The sequence below is a fragment of the Megascapheus bottae genome, chromosome 25, assembly GCF_031878675.1.
Source record: "Megascapheus bottae isolate mThoBot1 chromosome 25, mThoBot2.hap1, whole genome shotgun sequence".
In the NCBI taxonomy this organism is placed as follows: Eukaryota; Metazoa; Chordata; class Mammalia; order Rodentia; family Geomyidae; genus Megascapheus; species Megascapheus bottae.
Window position 1 is genome coordinate 4,208,752 of NC_143533.1, and position 15,711 is coordinate 4,224,462.

General features: G+C 46.2%; 1 protein-coding gene across 2 annotated transcripts; it reads right to left on the bottom strand.

The window, feature by feature from the left end:
* Positions 1-489: 489 nt before the first annotated feature.
* LOC150046168 (eukaryotic translation initiation factor 3 subunit C) lies at positions 490-15,113 on the bottom strand. Of its 2 annotated transcripts, none has more exons than XM_090357898.1 (21): positions 15,041-15,113; positions 14,759-14,908; positions 13,739-13,804; positions 13,450-13,639; positions 12,394-12,519; positions 12,185-12,239; positions 11,797-11,906; positions 9,081-9,208; positions 8,475-8,634; positions 7,745-7,845; positions 7,207-7,348; positions 6,900-7,025; positions 6,695-6,788; positions 5,469-5,659; positions 5,098-5,322; positions 3,304-3,667; positions 1,330-1,489; positions 1,173-1,238; positions 1,008-1,095; positions 759-921; positions 490-653 (listed from the first exon to the last, which is right to left on the bottom strand). In XM_090357898.1, the coding sequence occupies exons 2-21, from the start codon at positions 14,857-14,859 to the stop codon at positions 571-573; spliced, it is 2,739 nt and encodes a 912-aa protein (XP_090214024.1). In that variant the 5' UTR covers positions 14,860-14,908; positions 15,041-15,113; the 3' UTR covers positions 490-570. The 2 variants fall into 2 exon arrangements, with proteins under 2 accessions (XP_090214024.1, XP_090214023.1); XM_090357897.1 differs by having other exon boundaries at positions 7,745-7,848.
* Positions 15,114-15,711: the final 598 nt, after the last annotated feature.

Genomic DNA, 15,711 nt, shown 5'->3' on the forward strand with positions numbered 1-15,711 from the left:
CGGCCCTGAGTTCAAGCCCCAGAACTGGCATCCCCCCCCCCCAAAAAAAGTCTACATCCTACAGGACCCAAAGCTTTTATAAAATGAACAGCAATTACACAAATTATTAGAAAAACAATCCCTTAGATGTCACAGCAGCTGCCAAGTTTTTCCAAGCTTTCTTGTGTTTTTGGTACTGTCTGAGACAGCTAATAGTGGCTGCACACTGGTGTGTTGCCTGGGAATTATCACCAACCCACTGCCACCGAGATCCACACACCATTCCCCCTCCCCTATCATATCTTCCCTGATACAAGGCCCCTTGTTCACATCCTCTCAACATGTCTTGTTCTAGTTTGTCACATCATGACATTTTTCTGCTAAATGCTAAATAGTCTGGTATGTGTATACATTCATCACATATCCTGAGCCTTGTGGTAGAAGCTCACAAAGGTAACAGCAAATGAATCCAACACACTTCTGTGGTGTGCATACGATGAGGAACAGCAGCAAGTTTCAACAGACCTTTAATGACTAGTTTTAGAATGGAAAGGTTCAATGGTCTAGGCCGCAAGGACAGAAGTGGAGCGCTCAGTAGGCTGTCTGGGACTGCTGCTGGCGGTAGCCACCCCGACGCATGTAGCCTTCGTTTTTGCGGTAGCCATCCTTCTGGTCTACAAAAGGAAGAGAGGGAAGGCGGGAGAGAGGGCATGAGTACCCAGGAGAAGAGGTAGTATTGGTCAAAGAGCCTGTGGGAGTAGAGTGATGGGTGTACTCACCTCGGAAGTAGCCGCCATAGGTACCCTGCTTGTGGTCAAACACCCTCTCATTATTCTCCACCAGGCTGCCCAGCTTCTCAGCCAGCTGTAGAGCCAGGTTCTGCTGGGCAGTGGGCTCAGTGCGATGCATCACTACTGTCTGTGTGGGCTGATCCAGAGAGGCCTGACAGGAGGCAGAGGAGGGAATGTAACACATACCAGACCCTCCCCCAAGTCTCCACTTGCCCAAGCTCCACCAGTGGTTCTCACCATTAACTCCTCATTAATGATCATCTTGCTGATGATGGAATGCACGGTGGGCAGATCCAGTTCAAACATATCTGACAGTGTCTCCATGCTAGAGGGAAGAGAGGCATGGTTAGGACTACTGCCCACTAAGCTGGGGCCCCTCTGCATTGACGGGGGCCATCCTACCTGATGGAGTCATAGACACTGCTGTAGGTGAAGAGGTAGGTCCTCAGTGACTCTTCCTGGATCTTCCTATGGGGAGAGGGAAAACAGGGGAAGGTCCTTAAGAAAAGTGACCAAACCATCTTTTCTTCCCTACCCATCATGGCCTCCTTTTGCTCACCTAACCAACATGGTTCGGACTTTGTCAGCCTCAGGGAAAAGGTCCCACACTTTCCCATTCATCTTCTCATTAATGATGAAGCTGTGGCAGGTCTTCCAGTCACCCATCTTCATGGCCTTGGAGGCAGCAACCACATGCTCCCTCATAGACTCGGGGGGCCCTGAAAGGTTGTAAAGGGAACGGGGTCTAGAGAAACATGCAGCCAGGTTGCTCCCCCATGACCACTGTAAAACAAATAACTAGACCAAACTAGACCAGATTCTCCCAGCTCTCCAAGAAAAGCAATAGGTTTGTGTAAGTCTGAATATACTTACTTTTGGACCTAGATGTCCTTCAGGGCATTTGCTGAACCCTCTGAAAATGTTGACACGTGGTCGTGTGTGTATTGTGCATATTCCTAAGGCCTAACATCTCAATTGAGTATTTACCAAACTTTATGCTTCTATTGACTGTGATTTCTGCCACAGACATACACTGTTATCAGCTTATTCATGAAAGGGGCTCATTTGTTTTCCTCAAAAATTTTAGCCTTTGGGCCAAGAGTCTGGCCTAGTGGTAGAGTGCTTGCCTAGCATGCACGAAGACCTGGATTCCATTCCTGGGTACCACATACATAGAAAAAAGCCCGGAAGTGGTGCAGAGGCTCAAGTGGTAGAGCTCTAGCCTTAATAAAGTCCAAGGACAATGCTCAGGCCCTGAGCTCAAGCCCAGGACTGGGGGGCGGGGGGGGGGGGATTAGCCTTTGTCTAAATTAGCCTGTGAAACAAGTCTGATAAACTGATTAAGGTACAACTCTAATGTGGCATTCATGAGCATGGCAAACCCTGGAACACATGGCAGACCCTACAACAGGTACAGTGAGTGCAAATACATGCCTGAGTTAGGCACAAAGATGTGATAGTGAGGCTAAGCTGAAGAAAAAGAATAGGCAACCTTCCATTTTAACTTCTTTGTTTATGAACTAAGGACAGAATCAAAGAACACTTCTATAAATCAAACAATACACATGGCCAAAAAGAAGCTAGCCTTTTTCTTTTCTTGAGACAGTCTATTACTATGGCCCAAGTTGCCTTGAACTTGTGTGACTCAGTCTCCTGAGTGCTCAGATTATAGAGTACTATTACATGTGGTTGAGAAATTGACTTCTGACCCAATATGAATTAAAGAATAGTAGAAACTGATGAACCAGAGTGTCCAGACACATAGCTGCTTTCAGCTACAGGGGAAGGCAGGCCTAAAGATGCCAGGCCCATAATTGTGAGATATTCAGAAGTTCAATTTTCCATTGGATGCTTTTTCATAAAACAAAACACCAGTAGGTAAACAAAACAAATCAGCCCAAAGAGCATCTGCACTCATGCAGGACTATTCACGTGACTGGTAGGATGAAGATGTAAAGGGATGGTGGCTACATGACAAGCGTGGCTCACTCAAGCCCTCCATGCACACCTGCACTGGAGGGACCATTACTTCCTTTCCTAATGACTCACAATCAGTCCTGCATGATCACATCTTCCAAAAGTAAAGTGGGGATGAGAGCATAGCTTAGGGGTAGAGCACCTGGCCTAGCATGTGTGAGGCCTTATATCCATCCCTACCACCACAAAAGAAAAAATTGAGGGGTAAGAACAGGCAGTCTTGAATGATAAAACTATCCTAGTTGGTTTGCCTAGAAGACAATGTGCATGAAGGGGAAGGAAAGGAAATCTGGAAGCCCATGCTAACTCCATTAAACTCAGACACATTAAATTCTCCATGCCTCAATGTTTTTTCATCCAGAACAAGAAGTTAACCAAAGTATTTACATCACAAGGTTATTATACTACCACAGATTAAATAAATTATGATTTCTAAAATCATTGAACAATGCCAGGCAGAGGAAGTGCCACCAATAAATTACTTAGTGAAATTATTCCTGCTAACTTCACTACAAAGATCACAGGAAGGTGCTAAACCACTGACTCCCACACTCACCCAGCAAGGGCTGTCGCTCCCCAACCCGTAGCTGGTGATGGAACTGCTTGCTGATCATGCGTCGGCGGGCATCGCTCTCATGGGCAGCCATGTAGGGGATCTCTAGGAGCATGGCAGACACCAAATAGACACACTCCAGCAGTTCCAGGTTGATGTGCAGGTGGAAAGGCACCTGGCGCCGCCTCTCCACTTTCTCCTGCTCCTGGTTGCGCTCCTGCAGGCTACGCAGCAGCAGACCCTGGCCCAAAAGCTCCTTGGCCCGGCCACTGGACTGGATGTCCAACAGGGCATTGTGGGCATCTTTGGTCAGGCCTTGGCGGAAGGCACAGATGCCCAGCTGCACCATGGTACGGTTATACAGGATCTAGAGGCAAAGGTAGTATACATCATAAGGGGAAATCACAGGGCAGGCTGACTATTCAATACACACGCACACACGTGTGCACACACACACACCTACTTAGGTTCTAAAAACTAGACTGTGGTCAAGGATAGAGAACAAAGAGACATGGAATACCTGTGGTAAGAGGTAGGGCAAATACACAGTAAGGATGACTGGTGATAAGAGGGAAAGGCATAGGAAGGAAGTTTGTGTGGCTGGCAAGCTGATACAACTAAGAAAGGCCTCACTTTCAAAGGAATATTTGAATAAAATTATAAAGAGAACAAGTCACACAGATATCTAGGGATTGAAGATCATATGCTAGAAAGAGGAAAAGTAAATGCCATGCTCAGCAAGCATGAGGCACAATTTAAACACCAACACAGACAAAATGAAAAATCACAAATGAAACAAGACGATAAGCCAGGGACCATCTATAATAATGAAACTGAACCTAGTAAGTAGATGCCATGAATGTTTAAATAGAAAAATAAGTAGAAATAAGACATCTAGCCAGGTGCTGGTAGCTCATGCCTATAGTCCTAGCTACTCAAAAGTCTGAGATCTGAAGATACCAGTTTACAGCCAAGCCTGGGCAGAAAAATCCCTAAGACTCTATCTCCAATTAACCAATGAAAAGCCAGAACTGGATGTGTGGTTCAAATGGTAGAGCACCAGCCTTGGGTGAAAAGGCCAAGCAAGAACATTAATTCCTGAGTACCAGTACCAAAAAAAATGTTTTTTTAAATTACATAAAGAAGGGCTGAAATTTGGGCTAGTGGTAGAGTGCTTGCCTAGCATGCACAAAGACCCAGGACCTAGGTTTGTGTTTGTTCTCTCCCCCCCTCTATATATACATATATGTTTTTATTTTTATTATTATTTTTTGTCAGTCCTGGGCTTGAGCTCAAGGCCTGAGCACTGTCCTTGGACTTTCTCAAGGCAAGAGCTTTACCACTTGAACCTCAGTACCACTTCTGTTTTTTTTCTATGTATATGGTACTGAGGAATTGAACCCGGGTCTCTGTGCATGTTAGGCAAGCATTCTACCACTAGACCAAACTCCCAACCATGAGTTCAAGCCTCATGATCCACAAAATAAAACAAAACAAAAAAACAACCTTCAAAATACCACCACCCAAAAGCTGTACCAGTGCCATTCTGCATTTGGGCCCTATCTTTCCTCCTCAACAACTTCAAGGGTGCTGTTTATCTTTCTGTGCAAGATGATTTGCTCATGTTGGGTCAACTCAAAGCTTGCTATGGGGATACCACAAAGTATAAGTCAACATAGGAGAGGGCTGAGGGATGCTGGCACATGGAGAAGACCGAGTGCTGCCTTAGATCTGCACTCACCACACAAGGGTGGCCATTCTGGTTAAGCCAGTTTGCCTGAGGCGTCCTCAGCCTACCTGCACTGGTGGGTCAGCATGCTGGATGTTGTCTTGGAGATGGCTCATGAGCATGAGATCTCTGGCCTGATACCAGCGGGAGTGCAGAGCATGATGGTAGATGTGGCAGAGGATGGCACAAGTACGGATCCGGTCTGTGCGGTCCTTGGCATAGATGTACTTGCATAGCCTCTCCATGAGCACAGCCGAGTCCTCGCCTTCATTTTCAGCCTGGTCTTGTTCAGACTGCAAGGGAAAAGAAGAGAACAGCTCTAAAGGGCTCAGGCCCTAGGAACCAATATGAAAGAAGCTGCATTTGAATCCCTGGGGTTCCCTCCCTGCTCCACCTCACAAGTTGCCTAAAGCAAGCTCCACAGACTCACAACTCTCACCTTTGATGAGCCTTCGGGAGGGGTGAGCTGCCGCTGGTGGGCCTTGTAGTCAAACTTGTAGTAGGTGTGCAGAATGCGCTTCAAATAGATTCGGCAGATCTCCTCGGTGGTGCCCTTCTCCTCTAGATAACGCTGCACACGCTCAATGATGGCACACACCTGAGCCTCATCCTTCAGATGCTCCACATACTCTGGCAGGGAGAGCACACACCCTCATCTCAGCGGGGCACCCAGGCTTGCCCAACCACTGGTCCCCAGCCAATCCAGTTAGCTTGGTTTATTCTCTGCACTGGTCAGACAAGTACCCACTGGGCCATGAAAACGCCACTATCTCCCAGGACCTATTATAACCTTGCCACTTCATAGCTTAGGGAAAAAACATACCCCATCAGCAAGCTTGTCCAGAAAGAACCTGCAAGCTCTGATGCTTACCTTGTCATGACTCTTCCTGACCTCACTGTGCTCAAGCTATTTTTCCTTCCTAAAATGTGACACGCTCATTTCTGTTATTCTGCCAGGTGCCCTTTTCTTCCCAGCTCTCATCTCAAATGGTCCCTCAGATGCCTTCTTCACCCACATCTGAGCAGCCACCTCTCCCATCACTGTCCATTTTAATGACTAATTCACACTTCACATCACCTGAAATTGTCGTATAGCCTTGCTATTTGTTAAGCTGACTCTCTAGTGTCAAAAGGACACGTCATAGAGATGTTTGGCTGCCTGGTTCATCTACATCCTTGACTCACTGGCACATTTGTACTGAGTTAACCATCTTCCTTTTCCCCAGCCTAATGTCTCTGAGCCACATTAAACAAGCTATGTGCACAAATGTCTTAACCCATATGGCTCTCAAGGCAGTACATGGACTAGTAATACTCAGAAGCATATTAGAAATACAAGTCTATTATTATTATTATTATTATTATTATTATTATTATTATTATTACTACAGTCCTGGGGGCTTGAACCCAGTGCCTGGGCACTGTCCTTGAACTTTTTACTCAAGGCTAACATGTTACCACTTGAGCCACAGTACTACTCCAGCTTTTTCTATGTATGTGGTACCGAGGAATCGAACTCAGGGCTTCATGCATGCTAAGCAAGCACTCTACCAGTAAGCCATACTCCCAGCCCTCTTCAACTACTGCTACTGTATCAGAAACAATGCTGTCTTTTTACTCTGATGTAATTCTCCTAAGTCCAGGTTCTCACTTGCTAAGGCTCACCTTGAGAGTGAGGGTCAGTATTCTGCATTATTTTGGTAAATTCTTCATCCATCCGTTCCACCAGAGTTAGGATACAGCCACGGACACGCAGTGGCTGAAGAGAAAGCACAAGAGTAATCAATTAGCCTAGATTTTTGTCCTAAACTTTAATTGTGCCTTCCCCAAACAACATATACTTCGGTATTTTCCAAATATCTCTCTTTACCTGGTCAAAATTGTGTAGATTCTCGCTCTCTTCCAGAATGTTCTCTCCAACAAAGATATTGGGGTTTGCAAACAAGATGTCCATCAATTCATTGATGCAGTCCAGGCATTTCTGCCACATCTCTGGCTGCCAAGACATCAAATGGCAGGGTCAGATGTGTGAGCAGGGAATAAGTGGACATCCCAAAAATCTCTTCACAAAGAATCGAAAGGGCCTTCAACCACCTAGACTGTCCACAGCCTCTGAGAGGTAAGACATCAGGCCCCTTCTCCTGGCCTGCCATCCGAGACCTCTTTGTTGACCTTACCTTCATGTATGTGGCCAGGTTGGGGTTGTAATCATAGAGAGAAGCAATGATATTGAACTTGATCTTGACGATGACGCCCTCTCCTAGGTTGTTTTCAGCAGCAATCTGAACCAGAAGTTGTAGCAGCTCAATCTGAGTTGCACTGGAAGGATAAAGAAATGTCTAGGTGAGGGTTTGAAGCTTCTTCAGATACCACCAATCTCACCATCAGTGTACTTGTTCTCTCTTAAATTCCCACCACATACACCAATGCCAACAACGCCCAAATGATATAAAATATGTTCAAACACACCAGGTTCTTTTGTCATCTTGAAACTAAAAGTGAACACTATTCCTATTTTCAAGACACCAAACAATCTCAACAGATTAAATGAGTGGTTCAACTTCACATACAAATAGCAAAGTGAACAAGTATGTTCCTCCTCCTCTGCTATAACCACAGGATTTTACTGCTAAACAGCTCTTTTCCATCCATCTCTAACCCATGTTGTTCAGAAGCCCACCCTATAACTCCAGAGCCAGGGCTCAGGATTCTTACCGATCGGTTCCCTTTTTGCCACGTGCCTGCAGAATCTCATTCAGTTTCTTAATGACTACAGCGTGTGTTATCTCAGTTCCCTTGGCAAACATTTTTGGCTTCTCCTAGGCCAAAACACATCCTGTTATGTACAGACCAACAGGAACCCATTCTTCCCTTAAGCTTCTTCCCACTCTGACCAGCTGAGCACTTGCATGTGCCCCCAATTCTTCCCCACTTTTTTACTTTTTGTGCCAGTATTGGGGCTTGAACTCAAGGTCTGGGCACTGTCCCTCAGCCTTTTCACTTAGGTTGAGTGTTCTACCACTTGAACGACAATTCCATTTTGCTGGTAATTGGAGATAAGCATCTCTTGGACTTTCCTGCCCAGACTGGTCTCAAATCACAAACCTCAGATCTGGATCGCCTGAATATCTAGAATTACAGGTGTAATTCCATTGGCGTCTGGCTTTCTCCAGTTTTTTTTATTTTTGGTCATGGGGCTTGAACTCTGGATCTGGGCCCCATCCCCAAGCTCTTCAGCTCAAGGCTAGTGCTCTACCACTTTGAGCCACAGTGCTGCTTCCAGTTTTCCAGGTGGCTAATTGGAGATAAAAAGTCTCACGGACTTTTGTGCCCAGGGTTGGTTTTGAACCATGATCCTCTGATTTTAACATCCTGAGTAGCTAGAGTTACAGGCTGAGCCACTGGCGCCCAGTTCTCCAGTTCATTTTTACTCTACAATCCTCACCTTAACAAGTGGCACTCCACCTCGGACCCTTTCCCATTCCCCGCCTTCATTGTCTTCCTCCTCCTCATCCAGACGTTTAGATTTCCTATCATGCTTCTTCTTGGCTTTGTCCTCTCGTTTCTTCTCAGCTGCCTTTTTGTCCTCTTCTGTGGTGGGTGCTCTGTGAGGAAATGTGGTACAGGATGAAAGAAAGGTGCCAACAGTAGTAGCTACCAAGAACTGCACACCACATGCCATCCTAGGCTACGGTCTTCCCTACAGTGCCTGTCTATACTTGGACAATCTCCTGGGAGAGGACTCCCATTTTATACAAGAGAACTGAAGATAAGAAAGGCTAAGGGACTATTGTATTATCCTACAACTACCAGTGAGATTTCTCACTCTGCCCAAAAGCAATAAACAGTAATGTGGTTAAGCATCTGCACTATGGAGTCTTCAAATCCCATATTCAGATCACAGCATTTGCTTTGTGACTGCACCCACTTGACTCAAGATCCTGCTCTAAAGGGAGAGCTATTGGCCTCTACCAACACAAGGAAGAACTCCATGGAAGGAAAAACATCAAGATGATTAAAAGTTTTCTACCCCTCCCACTACTTTTCTTACTTTTTAAGGAATTTTGAAGCCAAAACAGTTTGCTTCCCTTCTTCCTCTTCTGAGTCGGAATCAGAAGATGTGGAACCTGTGTCCCACTCTTCATCATCTTCAGAATCTTCTGAGTCCTCATCTTCATCCTGTAGAGATAAAAGAAAATCAGCAAGAGGGCCATGAGACCAGTGGTTCTGCTTTCCCTGCTGACATTTCCCACTGACTGTAGGTCATGGGCTTGAACTCTGGGCCTAGGCGCTGTTCCTGAGCTCTTCAGCTCAAGGCTACCTCCCTATCCCTTGAGGCACAGCCCCACTTCCTGTTTTCTAGTGGTTAACTGGAGATAAGAGTCTTTAGTGCCTGGGCTGGCTTTGAAAGATGATCCTCAGATCTCAGCCTCCAGAGTAGCTAGGATTACAGGCATGAGCCACCATGCCCAGCTCAAGAGTAGTTATTGTATGAAGAGCAGGAATGGACTGACAGATCCAAAGAAGTTAAAACATGTGGCTGGGTGGTGGGGGCAGAGGCTCACGCTGTAAATCTAGCTACTTAGGAGGCTGAGATCTGAGGATCAAGATTCAAAGCCATGGGGCCAGGAGTTTGGCTTAGTGGTTAAAGTGCTTGCCTAGCATGCACGAAGACCTGGGTTCAATTCCTCGGTACCACATACATAGAAAAAAGCTGGAAGTGGTGCTGAGGCTCAAGTGGTAGAGCTCTAGCCTTGAGAAAGTCCAAGGACAGTGCTCAGGCCCTGAGTCCAAGCCCAGGACTGGCAAAAAAAAAAAAAAAAAAAAAAAAAAGATTCAAAGCCACAAGGGCACAAAAGGACCTGAGACTCTATCTCCAATTAACCTCACGAAAAGGGGAAGTGGGCTTGGCTCAAGGGTAGGGTGGATAGCCTTGAGCTGAAGAGCTCAGGGATAGTGCTAGTGCGCCCAGGCCGAGTTCAAGCCCCATAGCCCCCCCCCACCAGAAAAACAAAAAGCTTACAACATGCCCCAAAGCTGCTTTCCAGAGGCAGAGTGGGTCCAGCACCTAAGATTCCAGTTCACTCAGTGTTCGATCCAAAAGGCCCATTCTTCAAACCAGACTCCTATAAATCCTGCCCTCTCTGAGCACAGGGTTCTATTAGTCCTTGGTATTGGTGTTTGAGCTCAGGACTGCTCATTTGTTTACAAAGAGACTCTGCTACTTCAACCATAAATACCCTCTCCAAGCTCTTCTGTGTGTGTGTGTGTGTGTACAGAGTTTGAACTCAGATCATGGGCAATGTTCCTGAGACTTGTTTTTTTTCCCTGCCAGTCCTGGGGTTGAGCTCAGGGCCTGAGCACTGTCCTTGGTCTTTCTCAAGGCTAGAGCTCTACCACTTGAGCCTCAGCACCACTTCCGGCTTTTTTTCTATGTATGTGGTACTGAGGAATGGAACACGGGTCTTCATGCATGCTAGGCAAGCACTCCACCACTAGGCCAAACTCCCAGCCCTGTTCCTGAGATTTTTTGTTCAAGGCTAGCATTTTACCGATTGAGCCACAGTTTCACTACTGGCTTTTTTGTAGTTAATTGAGGATAAGAGTCTCATGAACTTCCCTGCCTAGGCTGGCTTTGAATTGCAACCCTGGGCTGGGAGTTTGATCTAGTGGTAGAGTGCTTGCCTAGCATGCACGAAGACCAGGGTTCGATTCCTTGGTACCACATACATAGAAAAAAAGCCGAAAGTGATGTTGAGGCTCAAGTGGTAGAGTTCTAGCCTTGAGAAAGTCCAAGGACAGTGCTCTCAGGCCCTGAGCTCAAGCCCAGCACTGGCATAAAAAAAATAATAATAAATAAAAAGACAGTAAATGAATTGCAATCCTCAGATCTTGGCCTCCTTAGTACCTAGGATTACAAGCATGGACCCCTGTGTCCCAGCTTTTAGTTATTTTTTTGAACAGGGTTGATATTTATGCCTGGGCCAATCTGAACCATGACTTTTTTTTTTTTTCTTTTTAAATTGTCTGTCATGTGGCTTGAATTCTGGCCTGGGTGCTGCCCCTAAGCTCTTCAGCTCAAGGCTACTGCCCAATCCCTGCAGCCACAGCCCCACTTCCCATTTTCTAGTGGTTAATTGGAGATAAGAATCTCACAGGCACAGACTTTAGTGCTCAGACTAGCTTTTTTTTTTTTTTTTGCCAGTCCTGGGCTTGAGCTCAGGGCCTGAGCACTGTCCTTGGACTTTCTCAAGGCTACAGCTCTACCACTTGAGCCTCAGCACCACTTCTGGCTTTTTTCTATGTATGTGGTACCGAGGAATCGAACCAGGGTCTTCATGCATGCTAGGCAAGCACTTTAACCACTAGGCCAAACTCCCGGCCCCTCAGACTAGCTTTGAACCTCGATCCTCAGCTCTTAACCTCCTGAGTAGTTAGGATTACAGGCATGAGCCACCATACCGGTGAGCCTTCTATTGAACCATGAGCCTTCTATTCACATTTTCCATGTTGCTGATATCTCAGGCATATACCAATATACCCAGCTTTACTGGTAAAGATGGCAGGGAGGGGTATCTCAAGAACTTTTAGTCTATGCTGGCCTTGAAGCATAAACCTCCCAAATAGAAAGGATTACACGTGTGAATCTTCATGCCTAGTCTTATTAACTCCACTTTAAAGAGGAGATCCTTTATCAGTCTCTTCTTCTTAGGATACAACTGGTCTCTGGCAGGCCTGTCAGCCTCCAGAATAATCCTGGCTCTTACCTCCATCTTTTTGAGGAACTTGCGACTATCCCCAGAAGGAGCTTCAGATTTTTTCTTCAAGAAAGCTGCAGCACTGACTCCATCTTCATCCTCATCCTCATCTGAAGAGCCTGGTAGGAAATACAGTGAGAAAACTTTAAGCTGGGTATGGTTTTACTTGCCTGTAACCTTAACACTCAGGAAGTTGAGATGGGAGAGTCACAGGTTTGAGGCCAGCCTGATCTATATAGCAAGAGATAGGTGGGAGGGGGGAGAGGAAAGGAAGGAAGGAAGAGAAGAAGGGGAAAGAGGGAGGCAAATACTAATTGGTAAGAATGGATGACAACCCAGAAACCAAGGGAACCCCTAATTTTGGACTTCCTAATTCCCTACAGTAAGTCTCTCTCACCTTCTGAATCCTCCTCATTCTTCTCTGCATCTTCATCTGCAGACTGCTCAGGATTCTGGAAAGAGGCAAATGAGAGAACTAAGGTTGCTAATCCTGATCCATCTACCCCTCTATCCCAGTATTGCTTGTGATTCCTTCTCCAGTCACATGTCCATCTGCAAATGTTCTTCTGTGCTGTCCACAGTCAAGTCTGCTTCCACCAGCCTTACCTGCTTGTAGTTTGTGATATGAGACTCAAAATCTCGGTTGTATTTTCTTATCTTCTGGCGCAGAGTGCTCAGAGCCTTGGCATTATTCTTGTTCATCTTCTTCTTCCCTTCTTTATCTTCCCAAAGCTAAAGAGGAAGAAACTCAACTTGAGGCTTCACCATAACATTTTTATGAGTCTTGATATCTATGCTTACTAATTAGAGCCAGTATTTTTTTTCCTTTTTGTGGTTTCAGGGATGGATTCCAAAGCCTCATGCATACTAAGCCACAACCAAAGACCTTACTTGCTATTAGAAAATCTTTTAATCTATTACTAGCTGGGTGCCAATTATCTTAGCTACTCAGGAGGCTGAGATCTGAGTATCAAGGTTCAATACCAGCATAGGCAGGAAATTCTGTGAGACTCTCATTTCCAATAAACTAACAAAACAACAACAACACAAAAAAAGCTGAAGTGAAAATGTAGCTCAGGTGGTAGAACCCTAACCTTGAGCAACACAAGCTTAGGGACATCACTCAGGTCTGAGTTCAAGCCCCAAGACTAGCACAAAATAAAGAAATATCACTACTAATAGTGTAAGCTATGAATAAGGGATACTAATTAAAATAAATACAAATAGGTTCTTAGTGTTTTTTGATTTTTATTAAAAAAAAAAAAAAAAAGTTTCCCAGCAAGGTGTAGGTAGTTGTAATCCTAGCTACCCAGGAGGCTGAGATCTGAGGATGGAGGTGTGAAATCAGCTCAGGCAGACAAATCTGAGACACTATAATCTCCAATTAACCAGCAAAAAGCCAGAAGTAGAGGTTTAGTTCACGTGGTAGAGTGCCAGTCTTGAGAGGAAAAAAGCCAGTGTGTGGACAAGGCCCAGATTTCAAGCCCCAATATTAGCACAAAAATAAGTAAATGGTTCCCTTCCTTGCTTTACTTCCCACTTCTTGTATTCTAGGGAACACTAAATAAATTAGTAAAGAACTCATGGAAGACATGACCCATGGCAGTAGGTTAGTACCTCAGTCATGCCCACACCCCCTATGGATTCTCACAGGCATCATACCTCATTAAGATAGTCCTCAAGGTCAGCCAAGATACGGATATAGAACCGAGGGACACCTTCCTTGTCCACAATACTTTTGGCCTTCCCGTACGCTTTCCCCAGGAGCTCAAATTCTTCCAGGCACTTGGTGACATCTCGAATCTTCATGGCATTGCGAATGGTCCGGATGAGGTTAGTCAGTTCCTCAAACCTGGGTTGGAAGCCCAAGAGCACATTGGACAACTCCGCCAGACAGAGAACTCACCGCTGATTCCAGAGACTTACTACCATGCAGCATCCCTAGCCTTACCTCTTATCCTTAGCACTTCGGACAACTCTCTTGGTATCTTCCTCATCCTCGCTCAGTAACAATGGCCTGTTTGGAGGGAACAAAGAGCATCAACCTCTACCCCCTAGTATCACTATTTCTCTTCTTGGAACTGAGGCATTCACATCACCTACGGTGCACCCATTTCCCTCTGAATCTGTGCCCCTCAACCTCATAATTAACTCCATTTACACAGTTTACTCCAGGAATGACCTACTGCCAAACATTTGTAGCCCATGATGAGGATGCTTATTTACTATGTGAGAAAATGAACTATATAAAGGCTCACTATATACTGACAGAAAAACAAAAGATAAAAGGGCAACTTATAGCCAATGGGAGAGGATTCCGGAGCTGATACTTACCCTAAATCCCACGAAGAAACATTTCCTAAGTATGAGAGGCTAGTAATAATAAAAGTCTCAATGGTGGATGCTTGTGGCACACCCCTGTATCCTAGCTACTCAGGAAGCTATGATCAGAAAATCTACAAACTGGGATCAGGAGTTTGGCCTAGTGCTTGCCCAGCATGCATGAAGACCAGGGATCGATTCCTCGATACTACATACATAGGAAAAACTCAGAAGTGATGCTATGGCTCAAGTGGTAGAGTGCTGGATTTGAGAAAGCTCAAGGGCAGTGCCCAGGCCCCTGAGTTCAAACCCCAGGAATGGCAAAGGGGAAAAAAAAAAACAGAGAAGGGTATTTCAGGGAGGTAAACAACAGGAGTGTAATAAGGACTGAACTAGGAGGCAGGATTTGGGAGCCACATCTGGAGCCTCTTGGCGATTAGAGCTATGGTTTGAGGGGGTCACTAGGCATCGAGGAAAGGGAGACGATGGGGAGGCTCACAGACTGCAGCCCAGTCTGAAGCTGATGCGACAGTCTCGACGGGCACCCACGATCGGCTGGGAGCGATGTTCTTTTGACACCGTCCCCCCCCTCCCGCTCCCCACGCCGCCCCGCTCCTGCCTGAGCCCCGAGGCGCAACCCCCAACTCACTGTTTGCCGTAGTTACCCCCGACGGGCTTGGTGACCAGCTCCTCTCCTGACAGGGACGACTCGGACTCGCTGTCCGAACCCGTGGTGAAAAACCGCGACATGGCGACGGCGCTAAGGGGCTACGTACGGCCCACACGGCTCGACCTAAACCTGAGGAAGATGTCGAACGTCACCGGCCGCCAGAAGGGGCCCAGGTCGCAACCTCCCGAACTCCTCGTTGTCCTTAACTGTCTTCCAGCCCGGGCCCCCCTCCTCCAAGCACGAGGACCCCAAAATACCTACCAGCTGTGCTCGAGTCACACCGCCAAACGGAAACGCCGAGAGACGGAAAGAGGCGGCCTTACGTCACTTCCGGGAAGTGCTAGTGAACTACGTTGGATAACTACAATTCCCAGAGGCCTTCGCGCCGCCGCACGGGGGTGGGAACAAGCTAATCCGGAAGCTCCTTGGAGAGCTACTTTCTAAAGCCTGGTACCCAAGGAATTTGCACATCTGTAATCCCTGTATCCGGAAGGCTGCAGCTGCAGGGTTGATAGTTGGAGATCAGTCCCTAGTATATATAGTAAAACTTTATATAAAACAAAAGAAGCTCAGGCTTGTAATCCTAGCTACTCAGGAGGCTGAGATCTGAGGATCATGGTTCAAAGCCAGCCCAGGGGCTGGGAGCTTGGCCTAGGGGTTGAGTGCTTGCCTTGCTTACAAGAAGACCCAGGTTCGATTCCTGGGTCTCAATTTGGTAGGATTCTTGCCTTGAGAAAATTCGCAAGGACAGTGCTTAGGCCCTGAACTGAAGCCCAGGACTGGCAAAATAAATAAATTAATTTTAAAAAAATTTTTTAAAAATCTATGCTTGGCTCACGCCTGAAATCCTAGCTATTCAGGAGGCTGAGATCTGAGGATCTGAGGATCACGATTCAAAGCCAGCTGGAGCAAAGATAGTAGAGCACCAGCCT

Bases quoted from the DNA above. Each gene is read 5' to 3' on its own strand.
- LOC150046168 (XM_090357897.1), bottom strand. From the start codon at position 14,859: ATGTCGCGGTTTTTCACCACGGGTTCGGACAGCGAGTCCGAGTCGTCC. The intron at 12,240-12,393 runs GTAAGGCTGGTG...GCCTCTTTCCAG, and splicing joins ATATCACAAACTACAAGCAG to AATCCTGAGCAGTCTGCAGA. The intron at 654-758 runs GTGAGTACACCC...TTCCTTTTGTAG, and splicing joins CTATGGCGGCTACTTCCGAG to ACCAGAAGGATGGCTACCGC.